General features: G+C 40.3%; 1 protein-coding gene across 1 annotated transcript in view; it reads left to right on the plus strand.

Moving 5' to 3' along the window:
• The first annotated feature begins 6,856 nt into the window (after nt 1–6,856).
• The window catches only part of EFR3B (EFR3 homolog B), a 140,301-nt gene continuing 130,600 nt past the window's right edge, over nt 6,857–16,557 (plus strand). The window contains exon 1 of the mRNA XM_060693109.2: nt 6,857–7,556. Within this exon, the coding sequence (XP_060549092.2) occupies nt 7,550–7,556 (7 nt within the window). The 5' untranslated portion in view covers nt 6,857–7,549. The remainder of the gene's footprint in view (nt 7,557–16,557) is intronic.

Consider the following 16,557-nt stretch of genomic DNA (forward strand, 5'->3'; position numbering starts at 1 on the left):
ATTTAAATATTGTAGAAAGTTAGCACCCACCCCTCTGCTAGAAGAATGAAATATTTTGAGAAATATTAAAAAGGCAGAATATTATCTTTCCCTGGAACTGTGTTTCTTTTTACAGGCAGGAAGCAGACTTAATAGCCCTCATCTTTTTTAATAGCCCTCAACAGATGTCAGCACTTAAGAGATAAAGAGATAGGTAGCTTTATTCATAAGCAAATTCCCTGCAGCAAGGTCTGAACAAAGGTAGGATTAGCCCTCAGACATAATAGGAATTGCCCAACACCCTTTCAGAACACAAGCTCCTTCACTGCATCATCTCAGTTCACCACACCCTCCAAACTTCAACCAAACCTGGGACAACTTACAGAGCAGCTGTGACCCCTACAACAGCCAATAGAATGCATGTTCTTGCACAGGAACAGGAAGCTCAAGTTCAAAGCCCAAGAGAAGATATAAAAAAAACCCTCAGTCTCAACTCCATGTGGTCAGCTTCCCAGAATCACACATGCTTAGTGGTTCTGCTTCAACAATAAACCATCTTTCCAATCAACCTCCATATTTCCAGTGTCTTTCTTCCAGCTTGGAATTGAACTAGATGGATATTTCTTCCAACAATATAATGTCATTTTTCCCTTTCTAATTAAAGCACAAACCAAATGTTATTATCATTCAAAACTCTTTGTCCTCAAATTTTGCCATGAAGTTCGCTGTCCATTTAAAAATGATCATACGTGATAGATCTGGTCAAAACTACATATATTCATGGACATAATATATAGAATTGCCATATTTCAAATCCTTCCTTTTTAGGTCCCTGTAATCCAGGGGTGTCAAACTGAATGCCCGGGAGCCGGATCCAGTCCACAGAGTGCTTAGATCTGGCCCGTGGGGCCACCCTGAAAAAAGCAAAGGACTGGCCCATGGTGCTTCTGCCAGTGAAAACAGAGCTCAGGAGGGCCATGTGTGCCCCCCCACATTTTTGCTGGCAGAGGGTTGTAGGAGGCCATCGTAGCCAAAAGCGGAGCTTGGGAGCCACTTTTTGCTGACAGAGTGCTTGGGCCACCACAGACACCTCCCTGACATGAGTGACATCATGTTGGCCATGCCCACCCTGGCCATGTCCACCTCAGCCTTTCAAGGTCAAACACAAGCCTGATGTGGCCCTCAATGAAGTCGAGTTTGATACCCCTGCTGTAATCCCTTAATTTGTGGTAGAGTCAGGGCAACTGAATGAAGCTGAGTGTTTACTGGCCGGATGCCCTTCCTGATGCCACACAGAGTTCGCAAAAGATATTTTTTCTTTACAGCCTAGGACAGAAACATTTGCTGCTACCTGGGATTAAACTCTCAACCTTCCGAGTAGGAGGTGTCTTCATCACTAGGCAAAATTACAAAAAATGTGCAATAGATGTCTCCTCTAAAATATGTGCATAGTTCCCTTAAAAATACAAAAGTATTTAATTAATTCTAATTTTAATTAATTCTAATTCTAATTTTAAAAATATTGGGTGATTAAATGAATTTGACATATTTGCAAAAATGAAGCAACCCAAATTAACAGATTCACCCGTTTCTATCATGCATTTGTCTTTTCCAGCAGCCATCGGGGAGAGCAGGATCTCAAAATATCCAGGAGATGGCACTCCAAGGCCAGCTGTTTTTCCTACACTGAGACCAAGCATCTGCAGTATTTACTTAAATCAATGCATATCCTAAAAAACATACCCTAGTCAGTCCTGTTGCCTATTGGTGGTTTATAGGATTCTAAATCACATTCTTCTTAATGACATGAAGACTGCTTCGATAGCTTGTAAGCCTAACACAAAGTTCTCTGCTAGTTTCCAGAGCTCAACTACGTTGAGACAGCTGCTTACTGTTTCGGCTAGCATCAGAAAAAGACCTATTTAGGCATTCTGGTTTACTCAACAAATTGTAGTTAAGAACTCAGGCTGTGAGACTGTTATGTTAAGTGTCATTGAGACAGACTCAACCCCAAAGGACTGTATGGAAAAATGCTTGGAATTTAAATCTTATAATTCTTCAAAAAAACATTTCAAAGCAGCAGTCAATCTTTATTTGGTTCAAGACTCGTGGATTGGTTCTTCTTACAATCCATGGTACTTTTATAACTACTCTGAAAGCCATAATCAACCACAACAAAACTATATGATTTGATGCAAGGGTTACCTGTGTGGAATTCTGTACAGGTTAGAACCTGAATGAAATTGATAGAGAAGTTCTGATTGCAAACATGTGAATTATTATAATCAATGAATCAGTCAAAAACTCAGAGAAGAATTGCTCTATGGGTCAATATACTCTTTTATTGAAAAATTGGTCTAGACCAGGGGTGGGTTCTACTTACCTTTACTACTGGTTCACAACAGGATTGTGCGTGCACACTCACTTTGCTCATGCATGTGCAGAAGCTTCTGCGCATGCACAGATCGCTTCTGATGACATCAGGGTCAGTGGGCGGAGCCTCCTGCCAGTTTTACTACCAGTTCTATAGAACCAGTCCGAACCGGGGGCAACCCACCACTGGTCTGGACAGGCCAGATAAGTTTAAAACAAATCTGAAGAAGGTCTAATCTGACCACTGCAATGACTCAGTCTGCGATATTTGCTAAAGCCATTTACAATTGTATTTATATAACATGCTATTCCCACATGAAGAAACTGGTTCTGGTGAGTTCTCAGCATGAATCAGCTCCCAAAATGGGTACCAGGATGGGAAAATGGGGTTAAATTGGTCCCTACCTACAATTTAACCACTCTTCCATTCTGCCTGTCACTCGTTTTCCAGGCCAGGAGAAAAAAAGTGCTATTTTAAGAGTAGATCTTGTTCTCCCCACTTCTTTTACTGGTCTGAAAGAAGGGTGACAAGCAGAACAGAGCAATGCAACTAATTAATATGGCAGGAAAAGTGAGGAGAATTGAATAACTGACAGCTAAAAGCTGCTTCTCCCTTCTTGTTTGGCAGCCTTTTTTTTTTTTTACATATCACCAGCCATCTTCTTGAAGGCCACTAGACATCTGTCAAAAAGCACAGTTATCCATCACCTCCATTGTGCTGATCTAGAGGGGGAGAGTGCATTCTGCCCAATAAAGCAAGACAGTAACCACCTCCATTTCCCTGCCATAGTACCTGATATGCACTTTCTGAGGTAAAGTGTGTAGTATTTACTGCATGGATGCATTCTGTCTACTAAAGTAGGCAATCTCTTGCTTTACCAAGCAGAATGAACCTTCCCTGCCCACCCACCCCCGTCCCCCAAACCTGCAGGCCACAAGCATTCCAGTGCCTGATCTGCAGGAGGCAGGCAATTTTACTATAAGACAGGAGAGAGAGGAAGCTTTGTTTGGTAAATCCACGTCCTTCCATGTGAATAGAAGTGGCAGCTTCTGCTTGGCAAGTTCAATCTGTCAGAAATACAAATAGAGAGATCTATAAATGAACACACTGATATAGATATCGGCTAGGTTGGGAGCAGGTTTTAAGGGAAGAACCAACTGTTTGTCACATCTCACCTCATCTCTCAGAAAAAGCAATTTTTTTTTTGCTTTTTCCTAATAACACATGACACCAGAACATGGGTGTCAAACGTGTGTGTCATTTTGCCATCACAAAAACACCGCTTATGGGGGGGCCAAAAGCCCTAATAAGCAAGTATATACAAAAGAATGAAGGTTATTGCTATAAGTGCATGGTAAGCCGCCCTGAGTCTTCGGAGGAGGGTGGCATATAAATTGAACAAACAAACAAACAAATAAATAAATAAATAAACAAACAAACAAACAAACAAACAAACAAACAAACAAACAAACAAATAAATATTGCAACGTCTTTTCCCTTCGCAGAGCTGGGGTGGGTGTGACCTGCGCGTGACACATCCGGCCCGCAGGCTGCTAGTTTACCACCTCTGCTCCAAAGGATTCCATCAATCACTTTTCTTAAATTGTCTCAAGATAAATTCATGGGGACCGCATCAGTTGTTAGTCTTGTTTCTGAGGCATAGGAAAACTCACCATGAAGGCAGCACCCAAGTATGCTGGTACCTTTGCGTTGTCAGTGGATGGAAGGAGATCTCATTAAATGTCTTTGAAGATCTCTAGATCATCCAATGAAGTCCTTCAGCATTTCCAGCTCCAGCTGAGAGTTACCAGGATAAGAGAAAAAAAATATATGTTTCTGGCATCAAGCATCTTCTTATTATCATCTCAGGCTTTTAATTCAGCAAGTTGATATGCTCCTGCTTTATTGAAGCTATTTCTTCTTTTTAATTCTAAAACCTTTATTGAAATACTACCTAGTTTCTGGTTATTGCTGCTGCTGCACTAAAGTACTTTATAAAACCCCTGGGACAGTTTAAAATCATTTAAATTACATTATTTCAAATAGCTTAGACTGTTAACAGCTTCAAGAAAAATTAAACAATTGTTAAAATTCCCTAGCTGATCTCAAAAAGCCAAGCAGGGTCTGACCTGATTAGTTCTTGGATGGGAAATTACTAGTAGGCTCCAAAGCTAAAGGCTAGCTTGAAAAGTTGAAAACACCTCTTGGAAGAAGCCAACAGCAAACAGCCTCTGCATTACTACCAAGAAAACTATACTATATGTTCATGCAGTCTCAAAGAATCAAGAACAATTTGAGGGAGCCTTTATTTTTATAATGTGGTGACTTATATGCTTGTTCAATTTATGGAATGTGTTAAGCTTTGTGGCAATTGCTACAGCATTGTGATTTTCCTTTTTCCTTTTTTTTTTCTGGTTTACTTTTAAAAATGGGTGTGATTTACACCCCAGTGTAAGTCCTCCCAGTGACTTATAGGGTTTTTCCACAATGCAGCCTTCAGAAGCTTGTCTTCTGTGTGAAAAACAGAAACAGAAACAGATTAACAGGATTAACAGACCTTGGATCTCCAACCTGCTTCCCAAGCAAGAGACTCTATACCATGGTCCGTCCATGAATTACATTCATTCACAGTCAACAAGGTTTGTCCAAACAGGTTTTCAAAGGAATATTTCTCAACATACCTTATCTCGTTTGGCAAGCTGCCACGTAACTTGTTTCCAATCGCAGTACAAGGTAAAACTTGGCACAGAGTTTCTCAGAGTCATGGAACAAATGGTTTCCTGCAAAAGCCCACTCCCTGTTCGCCCCTCTTTTATTTCCTATGGGAGGAGCCAATCATCTCTAAGGTGTGGCTTTACTCCCAAGTCGATCCTGCTTTCTGAGTTGTTCTTGTCTTCTGGCAGCTCTGTGCATGTGCACACTAGGAATGGGCTCCAGCTGTTCCTCTGCCTCACTTCTGCCTAACTCCCTTTCTGCCTCCAATGCAGAGCCCTCGTCCAAGCTTTCCACAGCCCCCAGGACTGGCCCAAGCTCCCCCCCAACTTCCTCACTGTCAGACTCTGCTGCTAGTTACACTGGCCACCGGCAGGCCACAACAGGAAGGAAGGAATTTTAAACATGTATCCTGTCACTTGGGCTAGAACAGAAGGGACAGAATTCTTGTCAATTTCATCTGTTTTTCCCCTTCTTTTAAATTTTTAAACTCAAATTTTAATTCGTTTTAAATTATTGGGAGTTTTAAATTGTCTCGGGCAAAAATTATTTAATTGGGTTTTAATTATGTCTTAACTTTTATATTTATGTGTTTTATTTCGTGCCTGTTCACCGCCCTCAGTCCTTCGGGAGTAGGGCGGTATACAAATTTAATAAAATGAAAAAATGAAATGAAATCTGTTAAAAACATAAAAACAAACACAGGTCTATCCTTGCACTATTTCATCTCTGGTTCTAAAGTAGCACCAGAAAATATAAACAGTGTTTGTGTTAACTTCTAGATAGGGTTGGATTGAGGATAACTTCATGCAGCCTTGCCCTCTGAAATAGTGGGTGGCTCAAGTTGGGGTAAACTGGAAATATGGCTATGCTAGATGTCTTCTATGGTCATCCAACATTGTTCTGCCAAAATAACAGTAATGGGAACAAGTTTAAAACTGCAATAATAGCTATGAAGAAGTTCATAGTACAGATTCACTAAGTGGCCCTTAGTGAATCTGTAAACTTCACTAAGCTTACTGAAGAGCACTGAACTAAAGCAAGCTTTCAGTTCTCCAGATAGCTTCTAGAAGGTTGGGAGGTGAGAAGGAGATTGGACAAGATCTCAGCTGATTATCTACTTAATATTTGTGCAATGGTGAATTTGGAGGTCCTATAGTCTGGAGCTCCAATTTCATCTGTCTGTCCCAGATTAGGAATGCTACCACTATCTCCAGATCATGGTCTCAGATTGGATTCTGCCACGCTCAGAAATGAACTGTTCAGCGAGCAAATTATGCAGGTGGTATCTTCCCCATCTTTATTTGTCCCACCAATCCAATATAAAAGTAACTATCTGAAATTCATACTCTGAGTTGATTAGCCTCTTGATTAGTTGACTGCCTTTTTTAAAGAGGAAAGCAAAACATGTCCCCTCTGTAATGTACTTCCTGCCTTTACTGCCAACTTTCAGATGCTTGCATATGCAGGGACAACTGGTCAGCATTAGCTGACAGCATTTCTTAGATATCCCTTGTTCTAATAATAAATCTGCATTCAATCTCCTTGGAAGATCTGTCTGCCTTGTCCATTTCTGATAGGGCCTGTCTTCCAAAGGAGGAGACTATCATAGTTCAGATAATTTTGACTTTCTGAGGGTGCTTATCTCCCAAGAGATATTAAGACTTTGATCCAATTTCTAGTGAGTTGATCTGTATCTAGGTGCCAATTTCTTCCCTTTCTTCATTGCCTTTAAGCAAAGCAGGAGACCACTGAAAGTTTGTCTTCTGGAGCAAGCTCAGCATCGTCCAGTCATTGCCCTGGAAGGAGGATTTGATGTTTGGATGGATGGATGGATTCCTCGAGTCCTCAAGACCCCTGCTGCCACTGACAGCTGCTACCCGTGTCCATGGAAACAATTCTGGGCAGCCCAGGAGGAAGGTAGAAGCAGACAGTCGAGGGAGGAATCTGACTTAGAAAGGATCACACACTCCAGACTCTGGAGCCCGTAGCATGGTAGCTAGCAGTCATTCAGGGTCAGGGTGTGAGCGAGTCACAGGGATTTTAGCACTTTGAGCAGAGAACAGATAGGAAATTAAACAAGAGACAACCCTCTGATCTACCTACCAAATAAGGTGAATTTGGGAGAACACCGACCCGGTCCTCATCCTCTAGCCTTTATTGAAAGCAGAGAAGGAGGTATACAGAAGCAGGCAACACGATCTGGAAGATGTGAGCACATAACAGCAGCAGATGGGTGTGAACTGCTTCTGAGAGGCTGTCTATGAATCTTGAAACGTGTTCTTGAAAAAGGGATATTCATAAACTCTGCCGTCTTTTAAGTGACAACTCCAGTTCCTTACTTGTTTGTGATCTTCCCGAGTGACACATCATCCACTTACCTGGCTTTATTCTCAGAAAGCCCTCTCAGCACCGACAAGATCTCCAGAAGTCTGCTAGTCAGACTGAAATTCAACAGGAAAAGAGAGATACTTAGATTCCAGAATGACAGGTAAGCAAAAGAGAAAGGGAGGGAGGGTGGATTGCTATAGGTCAATGTATCCAAAACAGAGATGAAATACCTTCATTCATTATTTCTGCTTATACCCTTATGAACTGCTATTTGAGATATTTTAGTAATGTTCTGTTAAATTGCATTAACTTTAGAGAGCCTTATGAAATTCATGTCCAGTTTAAACTGTATGTTCTTTAGAGGGCAATGGGGGTGAAGCAGTTGGTGTTTCTCTACAAAGTTCTAAAGGCAATATATATATTTTAATACGAGAATTAGTAATTCTCCTATTAGGGTAGATGTTATGAATGTAACATGATACCTATTGTTTATTATTTGTCCAGTACTTTTGAGTTTTCATAAAAATTGCAGCCCTTAAAATAATAATGAAAATGCTACAGCAACTAAGAGCATGACAACACAGTCCTATGCATGTCTGACTCAGAACTAAATCTAAAGGAGTTCAATTCATTCCTTTGTTGTTCACCTATTTAGTAAAGATACTGCAGTTATAAAATCGTAGTCAAAGTCCTCTCATCCTCTCTTCTTCTTCCTCTTCCTCCTCATTACAGCAAGCTATATTTTCAGGATCGGTAAAGATTATAGTAAGTTCATCATGCATGAGAAGGATAATATTAGGATAGTAACTGTGGACTTAGATGAGATCTTCATTCACCAGATTGTGCTACAATGTGCATTTTTTTTTCACTATTTCTAGGGAAAGAATTGAACCATTAATTGAATCAGGAAGGTGACACTAGGCCCATAAGTTGAGAGGAAAGCGAGTGTGATGTTAGGAAGCACATAGCAGCTTTGCCAAAATAGAGAGGGAGCTTCTGCAAATGTCTCTGAAGAAGATCCAGATCTGTTCTTTCCTATTTCTCAGTGTAAGAGAGAATAATTTGCAGGACAACAGTTTTCAATTGAATATTAGAGAGAGAGAAAAAACTCTTCCTAATAGTAATATCAATTAAGATAATGGAATCAGTGACTGAATGTGGTTATGCAGAAGCCTAGAGAGAAATCTGTCAGAAATGCTTTGATTTGCATTCCTGCACTGAACAGGGGTTTGATTTCTAGAAGAATGATTCACAATTCCATGGTTTTATAAGCCTAGGAAAAATAGCAGCAGACAAGAGTTGAACAGAAGAATAAAATAGAAGAGGTGAAAAGTTTGAAAAATACTTTTCAAATTGGCATCCTTCAGCCATGTTCCCACTTCATCCCCACCTCACATAATCAACATGGACCACAGGCTGGGTGATAGGAGTTGCGGTTCAATATAACTAGAAAGTGTTAAGCTGTTTTATGTTATTTCATAAAATCTTTCAACTTTGTTAATCCACAAGTCTTATTTGATGATTCACTTTCCTGAATTTGCAAATCTCACCTGATGACAAATAGTCTTGTACTTTGCCGATTTTCAAGAATATGGTTTTTGTTGTTGCTGTTTTATTAAAAAAGCATTTGATTGGAAGGGATTTTAGTGAAAAAATATAATAAAATGTAACAAAATAAATTTCCTAATATTTCTTTTAAGTTAATGGATTCATATTCATATTATTCAATGTCCTTCCTGTCAATGACTACTTCAGCTTCAACCACAACAATACACGAGCAAATAATAGATACAAACTCAAGGTAAACCGTTCCAAACTCGATTGCGGAAAATATGACTTCAGTAACAGAGTGGTCAATGCCTGGAATGCACTACCTGACTCTGTGGTTTCTTCCCCAAACCCCCAAAACTTTAACCTTAAACTGTCTACTGTTGACCTCACCCCATTCCTAAAAGGCCTGTAAGGGGCGTGCATAAGTGCACCAACGTGCCTACTGTCCCTGTCCTAATATTCCTTTTTACTTACTCTTTTCATGTATTCAAATTATGTTTATACTGTTACCTGTTATCTTATATATGCTTGACAAATAAACTTATGATTAAAAACTTATGATTTTAACAAAAGCATGGATCTTCTAATTACAGTACCCTTACTATGAAGGACAGGTAGGAAACCCAACCAAATAAACTAGTTCTACTTTATTGAAAAGCTACATTAATAGAATTTTGCAAGTGAAAAACCACAATTCTCCTACCATGTTCTTTGTAACCCAAGAAACTAGGGAAGGTTCATTCCAAGCTTCTTGCCCACCAAATATCCAGCTGGGGTTATGCTGCCTCTTATCTGACCATTCTCTAAGCCATGTCATGCTCATGAGCAGGATTTCGATTACCTTCCTTTTTGGAAACTCTCTCTATTTTAAGGGATTATATTAAAGTTAATGGGTGTTTGCTGCCTCACAATGTAGTACACCATATCACTAATAGGTAATTCGGCTAGGAAAAGACTTTGGGATGTCATACAAGAGTTTTGGGTGCTGCATCTTGTTTTACTGCTTTGGACAATCTCTCTCCTCTAATGGGGGGGTTACACTTACCTATTGCTCTTTAATAGCACTAACCCACATAAATGCTTCCATCAATCTTTAGCAACAAAGTATTTTCTAGATGCAATCAATCTATTTTTCCTAGATTTCTCAGACCTATAGCCAGACTGAAAATATGCTAGTTCTTTAGATGCTGTAGTAGGCTGCATTTTTAATGATATTTTTCTATTTAGGTTCTGCAATAACAGTATTCAGATATATAAGATGATACTTTCTCCTTTTGTGGACAGGCAATAAAAGCCAAATAATTTTAGAACCCATTTGAATCTGTACCTAATGAGACTTGAGGATGGTTGCGGTTGGTCCTTTGCTAGAAGCTTCTATGCATCTTAGCAAATGACTCCATCATAGCTGGGTGAGCTAAACAGGAGAACCCTTGATTTTGGCCTGCTAATGGCATTTTTACCATTCGCCATTCAACTGCATCATTATTTGTGACTAAAACTGATTAGAGGGTGGTATTTTTTTTAATGTTGCCTTTGCTTCGTTTCGAGTGGCATTTGTAAATCTCAAAGCTGGCATCAAGCACTCCTCCTTAGTTGTATGCTTGGTGGAAGTAGCCCCTGTTCCATGCATATTAAAGTGGAGTTGTCTGTAGCAAAATGGACAAATTATAGCAAGCCTACCTCATAGCAATGTTAGTGTGCAAGCATCTTCCTTATATACCTAAACTGTGATACTGCTGTGGGAAGGACATATATAGTGATGCCACTGCACATATTTCATGCCTCAAATGTTTCTTGCTTGCTAGCCAAAAACAGGCCAGCGAGATTAGCACCAGGAACAACACCAGAAAAACAATCAAGCAGTAAACAAAATCTTAATCAGAGAACTACCAACTCCGACAAACAATCAAGTAGCAAACAATAGTTTAATCAAGGAACTACCAAGAAGAAAACACCTCCACCAATACTGACAGAGCAAGCTAATATATATAGTAGAGCAGTGGTGGGATTCAATTTTTTTTACTACCGGTTCTGTGGATGTGGCTTGGTGGGCGTGGCTTAGTAGGCATGGCAGGGGAAGGATATTGTAAAATCTCCATTCCCACCCCACTCCAGGGGAAGGATACTGTAAAATCTCCATTCCCTCCCCACTCCAGGGGAAGGTTACTGCAAAATCCCCATTCCCTCCCCACTCCAGGGGAAGGTTACTGCAAAATCCCCATTCCCTCCCCACTCCAGGGGAAGGATACTGTAAAATCTCCATTCCCTCCCCACTCCAGGGGAAGGTTACTGCAAAATCCCCATTCCCTCCCCACTCCAGGGGAAGGTTACTGCAAAATCCCCATTCCCTCCCCACTCCAGGGGAAGGTTACTGCAAAATCCCCATTCCCTCCCCACTCCAGGGGAAGGTTACTGCAAAATCCCCATTCCCTCCCCACTCCAGGGGAAGGTTACTGCAAAATCCCCATTTCCTCCCGATCAGTTGGGACTTGGGAGGCAGAGAATAGATGGGGGCAGGGCCAGCCAGAGATGGTATTTACCGGTTCTCCGAACTACTCAAAATTTCCACTACAGGTTCTCCAGAACTGGTCAGAACCTGCTGAAACCCACCTCTGTAGTAGAGCAATCCCCATTCCCTTCTAGCACTGAAGATGTTACCTAGCCAGGTAACAAAACATCTGCAAGAAAACAACCAAGCTCAGAAAGCACTAAGGATTCCACAGTTCAATTCTCTTCCAGTGATGATCTTCATCCAGTATCAAGCACGTTTACCTAGAAATGACTTCAGAGGCATTAAATACATTAGTGTGAATTGCCAGCTTTAAAAGGTGCAAACTGAATGCATGACAAACGTGTTGTTGCTCATTATATAACCATGTGAAGAAGACAGCCTGAGTTTTTCAGAAGCTCCAACTGTCCCAATTTTCTGATCATTTGCACTTGTTAGTTCTGCCTCTATTTTTAAATATCGTTTTCACAGTTTGTGGGCGATGGGAGATTTCTAGTATCATTCCTCTTTATGACTCAGCAGCCTCCATAGCCCTTTGAATCCTGGCGCAATCCAAATGCAGAGGCTGCAAGCCCCATAAAACCCAGCCAGGCTGATAAACATTTGAATGCAGTGGGCAGCCTGCCTTCCCACACACCGTTGAATAGTTACTGAGGCCCTTTCTCATGACACAGAAATATATTTGTTGTTTCAGTTTTCTTTTAATATATATTTCATCCAGATAATAAAAGTGGTTTGGATTTCATTGGCATTTGCTGGGAATGGGGTCGAAATATGCAACCTAGTGCCTTTGGTATAGCTACAGCTACAGACAAAAATCTAGGCCTTCCCTTGTGATATTGCATTCAGTCTCTCGCAGATTTTCACCCTGAATGTTGCTGCTGCTTTGAAATCTAGAGCTCACTGCACCTAGACCATGCTGGCCCATTCTAATATCCTCAAAATGCATTGGACTGTACTTCCCATATTCCCAGCTAGCATGCCTTGGTAGCTTGACGTGATGGGATCTGTGGTCCAAGATCTACAGTATGTAGAATGCTAGGTTGAGGTGAGCTCAGGACAGAAGCAAGAGTTTCAAATGTTTGTTTTATTCATTTAAACCAGCTAAAAAAGTTTACATGCCGCCTAAAGGCAGCTTTCATAAAAGATTATGCAACATTCACCCTTCAGAATAAATAAAAGTACACTTCATAAAATGTCACATTGTACTCCTAGCAATAATACCATTTTTCATCAAAAGTAGTTTTTATAAAAAAATCCAGTGGCCCCAATTGTTCATTTCTATTCATCTCTCCTTCTCCACAGGAGTTATCTAGGAAGAGGCCTTAGGCTTGTGAAAGTTCCCCTATGATCCAAAGTAAACTATTTAATGCTATATCAGGCTGTGATCAAAATAAGGAATAAACGGAAAATGTTTCCCATCCCAAAGAGGGCTGATTTGGACTTCCTACTTAGCCCATCAGTGATTAGGCGACTGGTGGCTAAACCATACAATGAATGGTTGTGGGAACTGGGTATGTCTAGTCTAAAAAGGAGAAGGACTAGGGGTGACATGATAGCAATCTTCCAATATTTGAGGGTCTGTCACAGTGAAGGAGTTGACCTATTTTCTAAAGTACTTGAGGGCAGAATAAGAAGTAACAGATGGAAGATTATCAAAGAGAGATCCAACTTAGAATTAAGGACAAATTTCCTGATGAAACAATTGATCAGTGGAACAGCTTGCCTGCATCACTGGAGGTTTTCAAAAAAAAAAAGATTAGGCAGCCATTTGTTCAGAATGATATAGGGTCCTGCTCAAGTAGGGGGTTGGACTAGAAGACCTCCAAGGTCCCTTTCAATGCTGTTATTCTAAATTCAATTTCCCGTACCACTCACAGCCTGCCAAGCGCAGGAACTGCCAACATCCTCCTCTCACTCATAAATAATCCCTTGCAAACCCCTTTATACCATGTTTACTAGCTTTGATTCAAAATGGCTGATTTCTGACCCAAGCAATCTTAAAATCCTTCAGAGCAAATGGTCTCCAGTGCTTTGATTTGTTCAGGTAGCAGCTCCAGCAATGATTGGCTATAACAGCTGGCATGTCCTCTCCTCTTCAGTGGCAGTGGCCTGCCTTGTGCAGCCATTTCAACCTAGGTTACTTGGCTGCTATATTTTTTGGTGACCAACTATTGCTGGGTTTTTCTAAGCTTGCAGATGACCAGATGTTCCTCCATTTAATCAATGAAATGCCATCAAACCTAATGCTCCCTTTTGCCCTAACAATTCCAAGGAGGCACATTTTGGATTGCTGCCCTGAGTGAAGTATTTTTCCGTCCTCTTATCTAAAGCACTGCAAAGCTTCCCTTCCCTTCCCTTCCCCTCCCCTCCCCTGTCTCCCCTCCCTTTCCTCTCCCTCTCCCTTTCCTCCCCCCTCCTTTTTAAACCATTTTTAAGTTGAAAATTAGGACTGTTGCAACTCAGTTCCTATGAAGCTGAGCTATGAGTTCTTCCTTGCTAAAAGTTTCCATAGATCTACCGAGGAGCCTAGGAACAACAACATATTCCCTAGTGTTTTGATTATAGCAGCAGAGCAACAATGATTTCATGGGTTTCTGTTCCAAAGGGTGAAGGCATCCATGTGTGCAGATGTCTAGGAAGACAAAGGAAAGACAGAGACTAGTGAGAAGGGGACAATCTCTAAAGGGAAAGGCAGGCACTGGGAAATTCCCCCTATCCAGCCAGAAACAAGCAACCCAATGCAGCATTGCCCAGAGTCTAGTCCTTTATATGAGGCAGATGGGAGAAAGAGGGACGAGAAATGCAGACACCGGTTCATATAAAACTGAGCTTGCATTTGAAATACTACCACTGTAGGAATTCTTTCCGGGTGCCTTTTCCTACTGTACAGTTTGCTTATCAAAAGTCCTTGGATTCCTTTGTTGTTTATTAATTAGTTGCAGTGAATGTTGGCAGGGACAGGGGGAACCAAGAGTGATACTTAACCTTCATGTGGCATGCTGGTAAGTGACAGACACCAGATACCCACAGAGAGAGAGAGGGGGGGGAGGGAGGGAGGGAGGGAGGGAGGGAGAGAGAGAGAGAGAGAGAGAGAGAGAACAGCTATGATCAAAAACAGCACAAAATTTTGGATACAACATAGAATTAGAAAAATGGTTAAAAATTTGGGAGAGAAACTACAAACTGACGATGGCCACGGCATATAAAGAAAACCTTTGCAAAATGTTTTACAGGTGGCACTTGCCGCCAGCAAAATTGGCCAAAATGTATAAGAACTTCTCCGCAAATTGTTGGAAATGCAACCAGACTCCAGGAACATATTTCCACATGTGGTGGACATGTAAGAAAGCAAGGCGTTACTGGGAGAAAATCCATAAATGGCTAGAAATGATAACTGAGCAACATATTGAATTCAAACCAGAAACGTGCCTCTTAGTATATTGTTGGAAAGTTATGATAAAGCAACTATTTATTTAGTGTTACATATATTGACGGCAGCTAGAATTATATATGCTAAATATTGGAAAATGTGAACACCCCACCGGATGATGACATAATTAGGAAAATTTGGGATTGTGCTGAAATGGACAGATTAACTTTAAAAATTAAAGATAAAGAAGACTCGAAATATTACAGGACATGGAATAAATTTTATGAATGGATAGAGACAAGAGGTAGAAATGAGAGGGAAGTTAATGAATGTCAGTACAACGAAGATGTATAAAACTATGAATATAATATGGAAAAAATTGTAAATAAGCTAGAAACTTAATTGAAGTTTCCTTTATTTCCTTTTTTTTTTGTTGTATTGTTGCAATTACTGTTAACATAATATAGTTATAGTTATTAGCATGTATGTTAAGATTTACCATTGATCTCTCTCTGGTTTTGCTTTATTTGCATTGTTATCCTGACATGGCACTGTCTTTTCAATAAAATAAAATAAAATAAAATAAAATAAAATAAAATAAAGAAATGGCACAAAAATGTAGATGAGCCTGGTGTAAAAATTTAATTTGATTCAGCATCTAGGAGTGGGATAAAATAAAATGACAGAAGAAAAGGAAAAAAAAGATGACCAGCAGCACGTTACAGCAGCAATGAGTGCATCGTTGGGATCAGAAGGACCAAACTGGGGACGTGGGTCCTAGAGAAAATCTATCTTTGTGGTTATTATAATCCAACATTGTCTTGATGGCACATAATCAGAAATAAAATAAGGACTTAAAACCTATTCCATTCATTTCATAATAGGGTCAGGTTATCTCCAGAACCATTTTTTTTACTCATTACATTGGCCTATTCTACCAGATCCATCAATTAAAGAATTTTGACTAGTGGGGTCAGGAATAGAGCCTTCTCTGCGGTTGCCCCTGTCCTTCCCCCAGAGGTGAGGTAGGACTACACTCTCCCGCCCTTTCAGAAGTAACCCCCTTGTGGAATTTCTCCTGAAGGGCCTCTTCCCATCTTTTTAACTTTATTCGATTCTTGTTTTAACTGCCTCCATGTGGCAGATAGTATTTAATATAATATATATTGTATAATATTTATGTGGTTGTTATGTATTAGTTGTATACCATCCAGATTTCCTCTGTGAGTGAGATGGGCAGTTTCAAAATTTGATGTATAAATAAAATGCATTTTGTCCTCCATCTTTTGGAGCTTCAGTATGGTCTATATCCAAGATGCAGGATGGGCTGGGAGCATAGAAATGACTCAGGGTGTTCAGGTTATACTCATCAGTTTTGAACTGTTATCTGTAGGAGTGAGAGAGACATTTTTAGACTTGGCTTCCAGCAGCAAATATTTTTAGCTGACACTATTCACCTTTGTAAGCCTCCGCAACTTATTCTTGATCTAAGAGATGTCTGTCATTTGTCCAAGCCTCAGCCTGGACAGGCTGAGGCCTGGAGGTACAAATATATTAATCAAGCTGGTAGGGATCAGATTCTCTGACAGTCTACTTCTGTATTAAGAAATAGAAATGTCTCAAACTTTTAGATTTTTTTTTTATCAGTTTCTCGATTTCTGGGAGACCTTTAGTTATATTGCCAAAACAGCAATAATAGAACCTCAATAGCATTCCTAGCAAGTGTAA

Source organism: Pantherophis guttatus, chromosome 1, assembly GCF_059756535.1.
Source record: "Pantherophis guttatus breed Tessera chromosome 1, ASM5975653v1, whole genome shotgun sequence".
NCBI lineage: Eukaryota > Metazoa > Chordata > Lepidosauria > Squamata > Colubridae > Pantherophis > Pantherophis guttatus.